The sequence below is a fragment of the Aspergillus melleus genome (genome assembly GCF_016097325.1).
Source record: "Aspergillus melleus strain CBS 546.65 chromosome Unknown contig5, whole genome shotgun sequence".
Classification (NCBI taxonomy): domain Eukaryota; kingdom Fungi; phylum Ascomycota; class Eurotiomycetes; order Eurotiales; family Aspergillaceae; genus Aspergillus; species Aspergillus melleus.
The window spans coordinates 2,030,684-2,044,817 of record NW_025763374.1 but is presented as its reverse complement, the minus strand read 5'-3'; the positions used below and the strand labels follow the sequence as shown (position 1 = coordinate 2,044,817).

Genomic DNA, 14,134 nt, shown 5'->3' with positions numbered 1-14,134 from the left:
GCCGTCTTTTTGGTTCTTCTGCTCATTCAGACAGTCTTTCTATTTTGGTACCGCACGTGGGCCTTCTCTGCGAACATGATATGCCGGCTTGTCCTTAAAGTGCAGGATATGCAAGACGAATAAAACTGCATTGTAATCCGTTCAGATCTACCAATTTTCTACAGTTTGTTCCTCTATCTCTTGCAGAGGACATGCAAATTATTGAAATCCCAAGACTGATGTTATTGCGATCTGTATAGCTACCTTGTCTGTCTCACTATCGGACCGACCTTCTTTGGCGCAGCAGTGTTATCTCTGTCTTGGCCGAATCTCCACTATATCGGGGTTGAAGAAATATTTCGTCTTAAACCGCGGGATTACAAGACCTTGTTCGTGTTATCTCCTTGAAAATACAGTCTGCTGGAGGTGCAATTACGTCTTCCACTGAAACCAAGGAGCTTCGCACCTAGGGTATTAATATCTTGATAGCGGGTCCCGCATTTTGAGTCGCGGCACTGGGGCTTTACATGGCATTCGGGGCCGATTCCGCAATTAGATCAACCATGCGGTCGAAGAAGACCAGAGCACTCGAGCCGTTTCGCTCGTCAAATCCCGAGCTTTGCTTGGTCAGGAACAGTCGAAAGTGGAAATGGTTCCGGGTTTGTAAGTTATGGCTCAAGAATGTCCAACAAGTGTATAGAGAATCAATATGTCTAGGCATCCCTGTCGCCACCGTTACGAGATCTATTCGATCGTTTTTCCGGGTCTTCGAGCTGAATGGTGATTTCCATAGCAGCTTGGCTAATAATGAGCCTGCTTTAATGGCGCTGGATGGTGCTATGGTATCGATTGCGTGTATTTGGTTGACGATTCTAAATCCCGGATGGGAAGACGATGGAATCACACTAAGTCGGCATCTGACGCATGCCTTTAATCATGATGCAATCATGTCAGCAATAAGGTTGTATAAAGTTTTCTCTTTCCACTTGGACAGGAGTTAAGAAAGAACACACACAACCCGGGAACAGTTAGGCCAATATAACTAGGATAACATGACATATTACTTACTATGAGGAGCAACTGCGATATAGTAATTCCTTTTATCAATATTATCAGGCAAGGGTGCATCACGCACGCAGGTGAGCTAGCCAATGGGTATATCTGGTTATGTGGCTTCTGAGAATTATTATCCCAACACAACTAGCCGGTGTTTGGCTGTTGAGTTGCTAGGGAAGGCAAATGCAACTAGCGTTTCTTGGGACATGACTGCGCAGTTGCGGTTAATATCTATATTCGGTCTTCCTTTTCCCTGTGCATCGAAATGGACCAATGCCGGACCTTAATGTTAGGAAAGCCGAAACCTATCGGCCGGAAGCTAGATGCAAGAATTCAACATTCTATTACATGGCAACTGTATAATTTTGCGGAATACGTTTCCAGTTATCATCCTACATTACCACCCACACAAAAGGCATACACGCGAAAAGGGATGAGCTAGGGATGGTAACAAGAATACTCTTCCTGTGGGCACATGCTACGCGTTTGTTTTATTGCCGGTTGCAGTGGTCGGCTTAAGATGTCCAAGAAGAAAATCCCCAGAGAACTACTTGGCGTAATTCCTTCTTTTACACTATGGCAGCTTAGCTTGGGTAAGTGGCGGTGGCTCTAGCTAGGGGCCTTTTGTGCCGGTCTCCCTTGCATGCCCCGTCCGTATGGCAATGGGGATATTGCCGAATTAGTTAGCCTTGCGAGATTTCGAAAACCCGGCTAGAGAATAAGATGCACTTCCCTTTTTTTTCTTTTTTTCTTTTTCTTTCTCTTTTTCTTTTCGCTGACTATAGTGGCAAGTACGGGAAGATACCTGCCACTCCGATGTGCAGGGGATGACTGACTTGGTGAAGTAGTTTCTAATCGAAGACGCAGAACTTTTTAATATGATCCCTAACTTGCCTTTTCTTTGTGCAGAATCTGCTATGTCAGCTGCAGTAGCTGATACATCAATTAAATCGCCTTATCTTACGATCTAGCTAGCCAGCTAAGGTGCAAACTAGCCCAAGAAACGCAAACTATGGTAAAGTACAAAGCCCGAGAGGAGCCCGAGAGGGGCCCGCTAGGACCGGCGCCTTGTAAGAAGCTACGCGGTCTATCATTTGCTCACCAGAAAGCTAGTTTATTGCATACGTTAAAATGTATCCTCAAAACGGTTGGAGAACTCTTGATGTCGCCATCATTGGCGGTGGGATCGGCGGTCTAGCGGCGGCAGCGATCTCGCTCCGGCGAGCTGGACACTACGTTACCGTTTATGAACGAGCCGACTACGCTGGCGAAGTCGGTGCTTTCATCTCCTGCGCCGCCAACGGCACCAGGTGGTTGCAGGAATGGGAGGTGGACATTGATAAAGGGGATCCCGTTGTCCTACGTTCTACTTATAACATCGGAACGGTTGAAGCTTCACTTAGCTTCAACCCAAAAACAGATTCACGAAAGTGAGAAGACTTTGCTAGAAGGAGCCGGGCCATTGAATCGACCAGCCACATTGATGTTGAGCCGTATACGCCTACCTTGTGCGCCCTCCGTGAAACGAGGATGAAATGTTGGACTAATTTATTGGTACTAGTGTTTTGGCCATAATGCCCCTGTCTACGCTTTTTATCGTTTTCTATTTGATTATTCATTATCCTGACCACCATGAGGCTCACCAAAATCTCATGCTGATGGAAATTGTCTCTGGACATTTCGGTCTCATCGAACGGCGTTCTGGAGGAACACAGCCGGGAGGCTATTTATCATATTTCCCGTATATTGCTAGGAATATGTCGAGAGCCACGAGAGACAAATGCCTGACCAGCCTATTATGCCCGAGTCCCATGTTACCAAGGACGCCCAAAGCTTGCCCGTGGAACGATCAGACACTTGGGTCCAAAATGAGGTCAGACTTATACCACCGATCATGGTTTCTACGGCTAATGTATTAAGAAACAAATTAACAACCACGCCATCGAGGGGAGAACAGAGGAGAGGAGTGGTTCAAGTACTCGGAGTGATTCTCCTGCGTTTGAAGATCAGTTCACGGACGACAATATATGGCGTTCCAGTATGCAGACTGCCATGGAAGCTAATTTAGGGGCGCTGTTCGCGTCGGTCATAGACTGGCAGAGTTCGTCACATGGTGCATAGATGTTTCAATAATGTTATGTGAGCTATGCGCAGGATATAAATATTCATTAGCTTTCTGGCACGTTGAAGAAAGATGATTGGCATGATCTCTCGTCCAACGGCAATAGACGACGCACAAAATAGTGGTCTGGTTCGGTTCCATCTACAGGATCTAACGATTTTAAGAAAAGTGGCAAGGGGCAAGGTTACGTCATAAGTTACTGAAGGCCCAGGGATAGCACCTACCATCCGGCAAGCGAACGAAAAGTGGCAGCAGAGGAAAGTGATACCGGTGAAAGCAAGTAGACTCCCGTACGTGCGAGGTGGGTCATCAATCTCGGTCCCGAGATCTGAATTTCAATCCCCTATACTTCGCAATCTCGGCTGGGTGCATTTCTCACTGATCAGCAGTAGCGAGGTAAAGTGAAACGTGCTGGAATTCGTAATTCGTTGAAATCTTTCTTTTACTACTTTCTCTCTCTCTCTCTCTCTCTCTCTCGCCCTCGCCCAGCAATAGCAGCCAACACTTGGGGAGCAAAATGGCCATTTCCCCACATTCAGCGCTCGCTATTATCGTGGTCATCTGCTTCTTCCCATTGTTACTTGTTTCTGCGAAAGTCTGTCACTGCCATGGATCTGGAAAGCAGCTCGGTTGGCTTTACCTCACCCTACTTTTGCTTGCACGTATAGTGGGCTCGGCGCTGCAGATCGCCGGCGATGAGAACCATCAAAGCGGACTCAAGATGGCTGCCAACGTGATTGGTTCTGTTGGGTCGTGGCCTTGTTATTGGGAATGCTTGAGCTCATTTGGACAATGTAGGTACAGACGGGAAGCAGCGACTCGGTGCTAGTATTGCATACTCACATCAGGACAGGAAAGACAGGATTCTGCGCCGCGACCCAATCCCCAAGAAGACATGGACCCTTCTACATCTGACGCAATATGCTGCTCTCATCCTCTACATTGTTGGCATGGGTATATCGCGAGATGACCTAAGTCAAGCCGCATCAATATTGGTCGCAGTATTGTTCTTTGTCCAGACTGGCATTTGCGCTATCATTGAGTACGAGTGCTGGTCATGCAAGGGAGACCGGGCTCTCACGACTATTTGTCTTATAAGCATCCCCTTTCTTGGAATGCGCGTTGGCTACGGATTGACGCCCATTTATATTTCCAATGACAGCGAATTCATGACAGAGGTATCGGGTGTCGTCGCCCTGGCAATCCTCCAATACTTCATGGAGTTTGTCGTGTCTATACTCTTTTTGTACGCCGGAGTAGCATTGTTACCGCGAACTAGGGCAGAAGACGAGAATGGAATACAGGTTGAACTGAAAGAGAACGCTGATCCCAATGGCTATTCTCAAATCTCTCTGAGCCACTAGATCGTTGAAGATGAGACGTTTCCAGCAGTACTACGCAGATAGCTATAAGCACTTTAGAGTTACTGAAACCTTGAATGTCTCAAGTAGTAGGGTTGCATACGAATTACATATTTATTTCGTGTTGAACAGTGCCCCACAACGCTGTGATTTTATTTGCTTTGGCTCAATCACTTATGGAGATTGTAACACATTTGCATTCGGTTTTATTTCCCGACGAAGGACGTTTGCACTTCAAGAATATTGTTGCGCAAGTAGGATATAACCAGGGGTAGTTATTCGAGTATCACCGAAGACCGAACCATAATGTCCTCCTCGACTGAAGTAAAAATTTCTCTTGGCACCGGAGGTCGGAGCGATGAGCTTGCCATGCTGTATTCCGAGCGCTATTGCCTTTTGCTGCATCCCTGTTACATACTCTGCTTGAACTATTGGATCTTCTAAGCTGACTAGTCTTCACAAACCAGTTTTCCTTCTTTATGATCTCCGAGGTGCACTGTATCAAAATGAGGACTTGACGACTGATATTTTGGCTCTTTTGTACTTCTATGGTGAAGCTTGATGCTTTCAAAACCTTGACCTCAGACCTGAATTTATCTGCGAGTGTGCAAATTGCAAGGTAATTAGGCAACCACATTCACGGTAGTGAATTTTTCTCACCACTTTTTCAAAGGCCACGCTAGCAAATATGAAAGAATTAGCGCTTATGGGAGATGAAGAAGCTGTGACGGGTATTAAAGATATTTGTGAAGTATCCTGGGTAATTATAGTTATTTCATGCCTGGGCATTGCTCGGAGTCCGGAAGAAATTTTGAACACGACGATCATTTCTAACTGAACAAACAGAACAACGCAAGCCAAGTCTGTCGACAAACTATCGCTTCACAAGGACCCCTTCTGGCGCACAGACTCAGAAAGGTAAACCCGGGCTCCAAGGCAGAGAGGCCTTACTCTGCGTCTCCGTTATGGATGTTTGTGACTATCCCGACGTGACGGGTTTGAATGTCACTTTTTCAATTCACAACAGAGCTCGTGTATCATTCAAAGCGGCCAATTCATAGTCCGCTGCAAGGCTCGAGGATAAAGCCTCCCTAGCGTCTATTCGGATTACTCACGTTTCTGACATTCATGTCGACCAACTTTTATGTTCCCGGGTCGAATGCTGATTGTTCGAAACCAATATAATGCAAATAACAAGTCCCAGAATACCTCCTATTATAAATGTTGTTAACTAACATTTCTAATTAAAGGTTCACATGTTGATAAGAACACTCAAAGCTACAAGCCTACTAGACCTTTTAATAGCCACAAATGTAATGTCCCGCCAAGTCTTAAACAGAGCATGTATAAGACGATTAAGAAGCTTTCACCTAATTTAACCATATTTATCAGAGATTTGTTAGATCATGCCATCGCATTGAATCAGTAGATTATAACAACTTGGGAATACGCAATTCGTATCAACAAATAGTGAATGCTAACTTAACACAAATCTATGACACACTCGGCAACCACAAAATGTCCCCATCAAACGCCTCTATGCCGTCGGACACTAAAGATAGTACAACATAACTATTTAAAATGATATCGAAAGCATGATCACCGTGGATTGAGCCTTCCACGGAAACCACATAATTTGGGCGGTATTCGGTCAAGCGTTCTGGCTCGAATTTGCGCGTCATTTCACTTAACACCTAACCTATACTACACCATGAGCTTTTGCATGTATCAATTTTTGGATCACTCGAACCCAGACCATCAATTTAGTGGCTCGTCGATGAGCTCTAGTCGGTCGAGCACAGTGGAGAGCGCGTATACATCGGCCACATGCCCATGGGAAGTCCTGATGCTTTCCGCGACGCGGGCGAGTTACTTCGATGATATCGTTGAACGATACCAGGCGACGATTGCTGCCATGTTCTTTGGTATTTAATTTTGTCTCGGACGATTAATTTCTAAAGCCTCCAAGATAAATGTAGCAGGTCATACTCACCTGGATCGTTTCGAAATTAGTTACTCGGACCATCAAAACCAAGAAGCTGAAACAGCCGTATCAGTCTCTTATATCGCACCCTCTATGTCACCTCTTTCTGCCATGCCGGCATTCCGAGTCCTTCCGAGTTCCTACTGTGGATCCCGTCACGTTCGACATATCTGGTGTTGAAACATACATCGCGGACATGAACAACGAGGAATTTCAAACAAAGCCGGTGTGGGCTAGAAGCTACTCAGCAAGGGAGCCCTATGGGTGAGTAATTTGCCCACCTCTTGGTCTCCCGCCCATAACAGAGCTCACTCCGGCTTTCTGGCATAATGTCACTATCTCTTTGAAGACGGACCCGGCTACTTTCAACGCCTACTGGTCCAACGGACCCCAGGGTGGGATGTGCAGCCGTGCGATTCGAAGTGTATAGCAATAGACATATATCAGCTACGAGTTGCTAGTAGTCAAGATAACTGCCATGTTGCAACCAATAAGAATTTATTCGGCACTAAGCGTCGGTCTGAGTATGCGAGATCTCAGTACACTGATTATTACTCATCGACTTTTACAAATCCTGTTTCCTGGTTCGGGTCGAACACTTCTTTTGATGATATTCCAGGGCTGATAATAAGCTGAAAGATTATTTCAAGGAAAGGAGGGATGAAGACGGTCTTATCTATGATATAGAGTATCAGAATGCAAGTTTATCAACTTTGCGGGGCTTTCAGTGAGAAAGCCTGGATAATATTAGGGAGCAGGTCTATGCAGTTTGAACCTTATAGCATCCTACAAAACAATCTAGAGACACCATTGGTAAATAAATCAGCATCAATTTGGATCTCAGTGGGGACTTTGGCGAAGCCTGCGCACATTTCGCGCTCTGCTCCTTTACTATGGTGCGGCCATGTCAGTTGTATAAGGTATTGTCTTTCCAGCCTCAACTGGAAGAAAGATTGAATTGAACATTGGAAACAATTGGGCCGAAAGACAATTGGGTTGAAAGGAACGAACATCATATTATTTAGCATTCGCAGTAGTCACCACCATCATACTGATTCATCTTCAGAGTAATAATCCTCCGTGCCATCTCGATCATATTCATCACTTTCAGAGTCATAGATTCCGGAATCATCGCTTTCGATACCATCGCTGTCGATGTCATCGCTGTTGATGTTATCGCTGTCAGTATCATCGCTGTCGGTGTCATCACTATCGATGTTATCGCTGTTGGTATCATCGCTGTCGATATCATCGCTGTCGATATCATCGCTGTCGGTGTCATCGCTGTCGGTGTCATCGCTGTCGGTGTCATCGCTGTTAGTGTCATCACTTTCAAAGTCAATGCTTTCAATGCAATGGTTTTCCTTAGAACAAAGTAATGGGTGCCAACATAAGCAATTGCAATTAACAACATTTCCCGGCTCGACTCCCCCTGCCCGGCCGTCATCAGAAGTATCATACCAGTCATTCTCCGGATGAGGCAGGGGGCGCCAGCTTCGTTGAAGCTCGGGTCCAAGGACTATTTTCTTGAAATGAGCCTGGAACCCATCCCATAGAACGATCCTACACAATGAGCTTTCTGATTTTATCTTTTGCCACCCTGCGTTGCTATTGTAAATCTTGCTTATAACCTGGTGGGATCGTTCTCTAATTAAGCGGGGCATGTACGTGAAAAAGTCCGGTTCTGCTTTGAGCTTTCCTTTGACAGTGGGATCTTTCTTTAGATATTGTTCAAACCACCAATCAAAGAAAGAGCACACTTCTTTGATGCATATCAAATCTTTTAGCTTCAAAGCGTCGACTCGCTGCTTCATAGTGGTCCAGTCAACTAGCGCCAATCGCCATACGTGATACATAACTCGGATCAATCGGTGACGCTCGGTTGGTGTGAGATACTTTCGGCGTAGCTTAAATGGGTTCCTGAACTCGACAGTTCGGGGGTGGTGTTTGTTAAAACGAACAACAGCCAGCTCCACGACTTGGTCATTTCGGATGATTTGAACAACATCCTGGACTGACAGATGACGTGTATCGAGGGAGGGACCGCCTTGATCGGCGAGTAATGCCCGTGCATGCTTACGGCATGGAATTGTTCGCGGTGCAACGTGTTTATATATCATATAGGGATTGTTAGTCCATATTTGGCGGTAAAGATGACAGGTGGCCGCAAAGTAGACAACATCCGAAAATGACGCCAGGGAGCAGAAAAAGCTCAAGATTATCTCATTCGGCAAGGATCTGATATGAGATGAAGTCATTGGGGTTTTCATCTTGTCCATATGTAGCGAGTATTTTCCGAGTGATCAGAAACAATGCAAACCCAAAAGTTGTGAGAGTAGGACTGTTAATCTGGCTGTTAACCACAACCAGGTATAACATCTGTGCCTGCTTGTTCAGTTCTTTGGGGGTTTTTATAGAAGCCCTCTACCGGAACGCCCCCTTGTACACGCATATATGCACTAGAATGGCTTTCCGCTAAACGGGATTAATCCTTTTTAGTACAGTCATTAAGGCGCAATAGCCATGAGCCCGGGAAGTTCCTCAACCACGCACACAGGCGATCAGGCCTACCCTGCAACCTCACGCGTTCGAACCCTTGCCGTCTTGGTCGGGGTGTGTCTGTAGCCAGAATAGTGTTTGTGGAGTGTTATTTCTGATAGTAAGTGATATTACAAGTAGCTATATTCGGGTATCTATGCTGGACTCCGCCTTGCGGTGTGTTCGAAGGGTGCTACTTTGAGGATGTTGCCGACATCGCCCCAGCTGAGCCCGAGAATCAGCTCTTTAGCGCCAGTGACGACAACGCCGCTTCGTGCGAGGCAGCTTTTGGCCGTTCATGCCAACCCAATGGCTACAGTAACTCTAGTGCCTTTGATAGCTCCAATACGGACTTCTTTGGTGACCTCGATGGGCTGACCATTACGCCGGCCGCGGCGGCAACTGACGCTCTGGGTTATGTTCCTTCGAACTGTGGAATTGGGCGCGTTTGAAAGAATGGGCGATGGATGCCAGGAGGCGATGCTTTGTGGATAGTTATTCAATCTTAGCTGAGCTAATAGTCACTTATTTATTTCCAGTTGGTGATTGAGAGATGGGTCTATTAGGGGGGTGGGGGGGGGGGGGGGGGGGGTTCTTGCATCGCGTATCGTTACTTTACAGTCTGTACAAATTTATATTCGTTCTGGCCGATTTTCAGAAGGAGTTTAAAGGCTTAATTAGATTCTCCCTTCGGTCTATATTTAGTCTACAATGTCGGTCTGTGTAGATCACGGGGCGTAGATAGGCTGCCGTAGATGCTCAAATGATTGAATTCAACCGTTCAACCAGGTGCGGAGACTAAGGAGGGCCAAGGAGTACAAGAAGGACAAAATGTCTGTGGGGATGCTTCTGGCATTTGAACGCCTACATAACTGACTCCATGTAACAACCGAAAGCAGGTGTGAGCAACGCGCAACAGCTTGTTCTCTTACTCGCCTGATAACCTTCATCGCACATACTTCAACCGGTTTCCACCATGCCTAGAGTGCTGATACTGGGTTAACCTTAAGATGAATGCTAATACCCATACTCTGAACTATAGGTATTAAATTTAAATGGAATCAAGTACATACGACCACAGGGTGTGGAGAACAGGGCTTCCCGTCCGCTCAGCCGTACTTAAGCCACACGCCGGCCGGTTAGTAGTTGGGTGGGTGACCACCAGCGAATCCCGGCTGTTGTATGTTTTTTTTTCTTTTTACTGTTCATATGAATGAAGTCGTCCTTCTTCCTTTTTACTGAAGGATTGTAAATTGCGTAATTGCGCAGGGGTGGGTGGGAACTGCACGAAGCAGAATTTGAGCATCAGGGCTATCATTGAAAATGTAGAAAATAACTTCAGCCGATAATACAATGCAGTCGCTAACGAAATATGGATAGCAATTTCATGAGATCATTTAAATACAACAATGCAGAAACACCTCTAGAGCCAGCCAGTCGAAGAGTCTAACATGAGAAAGGGGTTCGGACAGCCCCAATGTCGTAATGATGCCTCTGTGAGCCTATCAGTATCTCATCCTTAGAGCTGTGGGATTAGGAAAGAAGGAAGACTCACAATATCCTGAACGCTGGCGTACGTTCCTCCACCGAGAACCAACATACCCATTAGGAAAACCAAGATGCAGGAAACCGCATGGAGCAGGTTGTGTGTAGCATACCATTTACCCTCGCGAAGAAGTTTGAACCACATGACAGGCGGGAAGTAAAGGACAAACCCAGAGATGAGAAGGGCAGAACTCAGTGCCAAAAGGTCGTCAAAGAATGGGATAGCTTCGGCTAGGATCCAGGCCACGATGGTGATGATCGCGAGAGTGATAATCCACGTAATCCAACCTTTTGGGGTATTGATGAAGCGAACAATAGAATCCTTGTACATGCGGAGATGGACATATCGTGCAGTGACGGTATTTCCGATAGCTCCGGAGATGAAAATAAGTGGCAGAGCGACACCGAATGCCACCTTGGGAAGGACCCCTGTTAGGGAGAGGAGGGAAGGACTCTGGACATCGGCGCCGACGAAAACGTAGATAAGTGAGCCGATGAGGGTATACACAACCATTTCGATAATTCCCAAGGTCCAGACCGACTTCATAAAGTCCTCTGGAGTGTGCATCTCAGACATGAAGGGTGTGATGAACATGCTGAAACTGTAGGCGAACATGATGTTGCAGATTGCGACCATTCCGTCCTTGAACGTAGCATCTGGCGCTGGCCATGCGGACCAATTCTGTCCGGCGACTCCGCCAGGGGAGTTTGTTGCTTCAATTCCGGAACCTATGATGACAATTCCAATGGTGATCGTCACAGACGCGAGATCGATGTAACCTAAGATGGCGGCTTCGGCGAAAGATGGAGCAATTGCAAGGAGAAACAGCAGTATAGCCGACACGACACCGAAAACTAGGCCACAGGTACCTTCGTCGGACAGGGTATTGAATGCAATCGTGCCCGTAAGGCAAAACGATGCCGTCATTAAAATAAGCTGAAGCACGTACAAGATGCCTACCAGCTCTTGTCCAGGTCGGCCCATGACAAGGCCGCCGATGTCTCCATAATGATTGATTTCAGGGTAGCGGACTTTAACCATTCCGACGAGATATCCTGTGTATATGACCACAAACCCAAGGCCAACGCAGCAGATAACGCCCGCAACGAGGCCAAGCGTTGCAAATGCGCTGGGAAGGCTGAATGTCCCCAATCCTATGGCCTCGACGAGGAGAATAACGGCCATTCGCTTCCAGCCAAGGCGACGGAATTTCGCTTCTCCTTCGACAGTCTTGTGTTTCTCCAGGTCACTGACAGTTCCGATTGCATGATCGTAGGATGCGTCGACGCGTGATATTTCGTCCGGGTTGAGACCCCCGGCATCTTTTGCTGAATGTGCCATGGGTCTTCTTGGGGAGGGAGTATCCTTCTTCTCCATATTGACGGATCCTTCTTGTGGGATTGAAGGTGACAGGCGGTTTAGGGTGGACATAAGCTGACCTTCAACCCCAGATATGGGGAAGGACAAAAATAAATAGAACAACTGTCCGGCTGTGCGTGGGTATGTGGACCTAGATTTACGTTTACCCCAGGCTAACCACGATACCCCGTCTTTTCCCCAGTTTTCCAAGTCCTGGCGTCTTCACTGGTTAAAAGTTATAAGGGAATCATTCGATGGGCACGGGCTGGGCACAGGGAACATGCTGATATAGCTTTTTAGCTTTCAGTCGTAGCTTCAAGTTTCCCCTTTGGTAATGGTCAGTGGGTACTCAGATGGGCCCCTCGCATCCCTTCTGTGGGTCGTTCCCGGTCATAGCCGGTGTCTTACCACGCTTTTTCTGTTGTTGGCGATAATGTTACATAAAAAGATCCACTGTATGTATCTTCCCCTCTATGAAGTAGGCGTCACTGTTCCACTGCATGTGTGGCCAGGTGCTTAATTGGCTACGAGAGAAAGATCTCCACTTGGCAATCAGGCAATAAGATTGAAAGAGCCGACAGAAATCATTGACACATGGTTAACTCTGCCAGCCGGTTATCAAAAAATGACTACACAGTATGAGAAAGTTCTGTCGAGATAAGGACTCAGTAAAGCCAGAGCTACGTCTAGTACTTCGGTGTGACGAATGCAGCCTACGCGAACGAATCCTGCAAAATCCTGACCATTGCCAAAACATCTTCGACTCGGCACAAGAAAGGCCAGGTCCTTGCGGAACTCTCTTCATCCACAGGGATGCCGTTATGCGCAGTTCTATAAAGGTAGTCGGGCCTGCATTAGGCTTGACCTAGGAGAGAGTATTTACCTGTATCTGTCAACAATTTCACCCAACAGGGTGAGATCATTGCTACCAAATTTCACGTTTCGTTTCTGGAGAGTAATATGAATAGTGTCGCACAATGCATAGTTGGCAATTTGGTCATACTTGAGACACGCTGATGGTGGTGTAAACCCGGGAAGACGCCAAAGCATCCATGATTTCCTTGTTCTTTGATGCCACCCAGCCGATACGAATCCCAGCTAGCGCATACACCTTGGACATGGAGCTAGTGACCACTACATTGTCGTAGTCGAATTCCACCACAGAAGGAGGTAAACCCGCCTCCTTCTGTAAGAGCTCTCGATATAAAGGGCGGCTTACCTCATTAGAAAACATGACCAAAACTCGTTGCCTGGGCAATGCTAGCAATATTCTGAAGAACGCTCCCTGGGATCAAGATGCTCGTGTAATTGTTCAGGTTATTCCTATAATTTTCTATCGGCGGTATCAGTGGTCTGGTAATTGGGTTTTCACCTTAGTATCTGTCGCCTTTGTGTTTGGCTTTTAACTTTCCAAGCTCCCATGTCGGGCACGAAGCCAGTAATTCTCGGAGTTTCAACGACACCTCGAAGGTAGGGATTGTTACCAGTTTCAATGCTTGAGATTATTATCACAGATGTGTGCAAGTGAATTGGGTTGATGAGTGTTACAGGACACACCGGCGGCCCGATAGTTGGGCTTCTTTATATTGCGACGAGACAACAACGGGTCAATTAGGGGCTAATGAAGAACAGAAAAGAAAAGAAAAGCAAGGCACTTTATCTCCACTCTCTACAAGGAACGGTTGGTCACCATTTAAAAAATCCCTCCATCTTGTTGGACGAGTGGGTGAATGCGGAAATGAGAATGGTAGGGCCATAGGATGTCTTCCGAACTGTTGCGACGCTGGTTGGTCACACAAAGCTCTAATGCCACGCACTGGACTTGTCCTGGAATGGTTTGCTTCATAGAATGCAATCTATTATATTTCCCCTTTCTTGTTGTGGGTTATTGGCCAAAATGAAATCAAGACTTAGTCCGGTGACAAGTTCACGATGCATGTCCATTGCTACGTAAAATCCTAATGGTAGCTGCAATCCTATACTGAGTCTTACGGTGGTTAGATGGAAGTTATGTACTTCCTCTTGTTTCCTAGCTTAATAAGTCCGTGGGAACGACGATCCGGTGCACGTACAATTCTGTGTGTTCAGGTTAAGTGTCTTGAAAGCAGATGATGAGATGGAATCAATATCTGTTGTCATACTAACATTCATTCTGACTGACTTTTGGGCTTCTTAGCCATTTTATCCAA

At 46.4% G+C, this 14,134-nt stretch overlaps 3 protein-coding genes across 3 annotated transcripts; 1 reads left to right on the top strand and 2 right to left on the bottom strand.

The window, feature by feature from the left end:
* Positions 1-2,166: 2,166 nt before the first annotated feature.
* LDX57_009125 (uncharacterized protein) lies at positions 2,167-2,469 on the top strand (the record flags this gene model as incomplete). The annotated part of the gene is made up of 1 exon (XM_046090846.1): positions 2,167-2,469. The coding sequence occupies one exon, from the start codon at positions 2,167-2,169 to the stop codon at positions 2,467-2,469; it is 303 nt and encodes a 100-aa protein (XP_045946821.1).
* A 5,079-nt stretch (positions 2,470-7,548) lies between these two features.
* LDX57_009124 (uncharacterized protein) lies at positions 7,549-7,916 on the bottom strand (the record flags this gene model as incomplete). The annotated part of the gene is made up of 2 exons (XM_046090845.1): positions 7,549-7,831; positions 7,912-7,916. The coding sequence occupies 2 exons, from the start codon at positions 7,914-7,916 to the stop codon at positions 7,549-7,551; spliced, it is 288 nt and encodes a 95-aa protein (XP_045946820.1).
* A 2,643-nt stretch (positions 7,917-10,559) lies between these two features.
* On the bottom strand, positions 10,560-12,167 carry LDX57_009123 (uncharacterized protein; the record flags this gene model as incomplete). The annotated part of the gene is made up of 1 exon (XM_046090844.1): positions 10,560-12,167. The coding sequence occupies exon 1, from the start codon at positions 12,015-12,017 to the stop codon at positions 10,560-10,562; it is 1,458 nt and encodes a 485-aa protein (XP_045946819.1). The 5' UTR covers positions 12,018-12,167.
* Between the last annotated feature and the right edge of the window lie 1,967 nt (positions 12,168-14,134).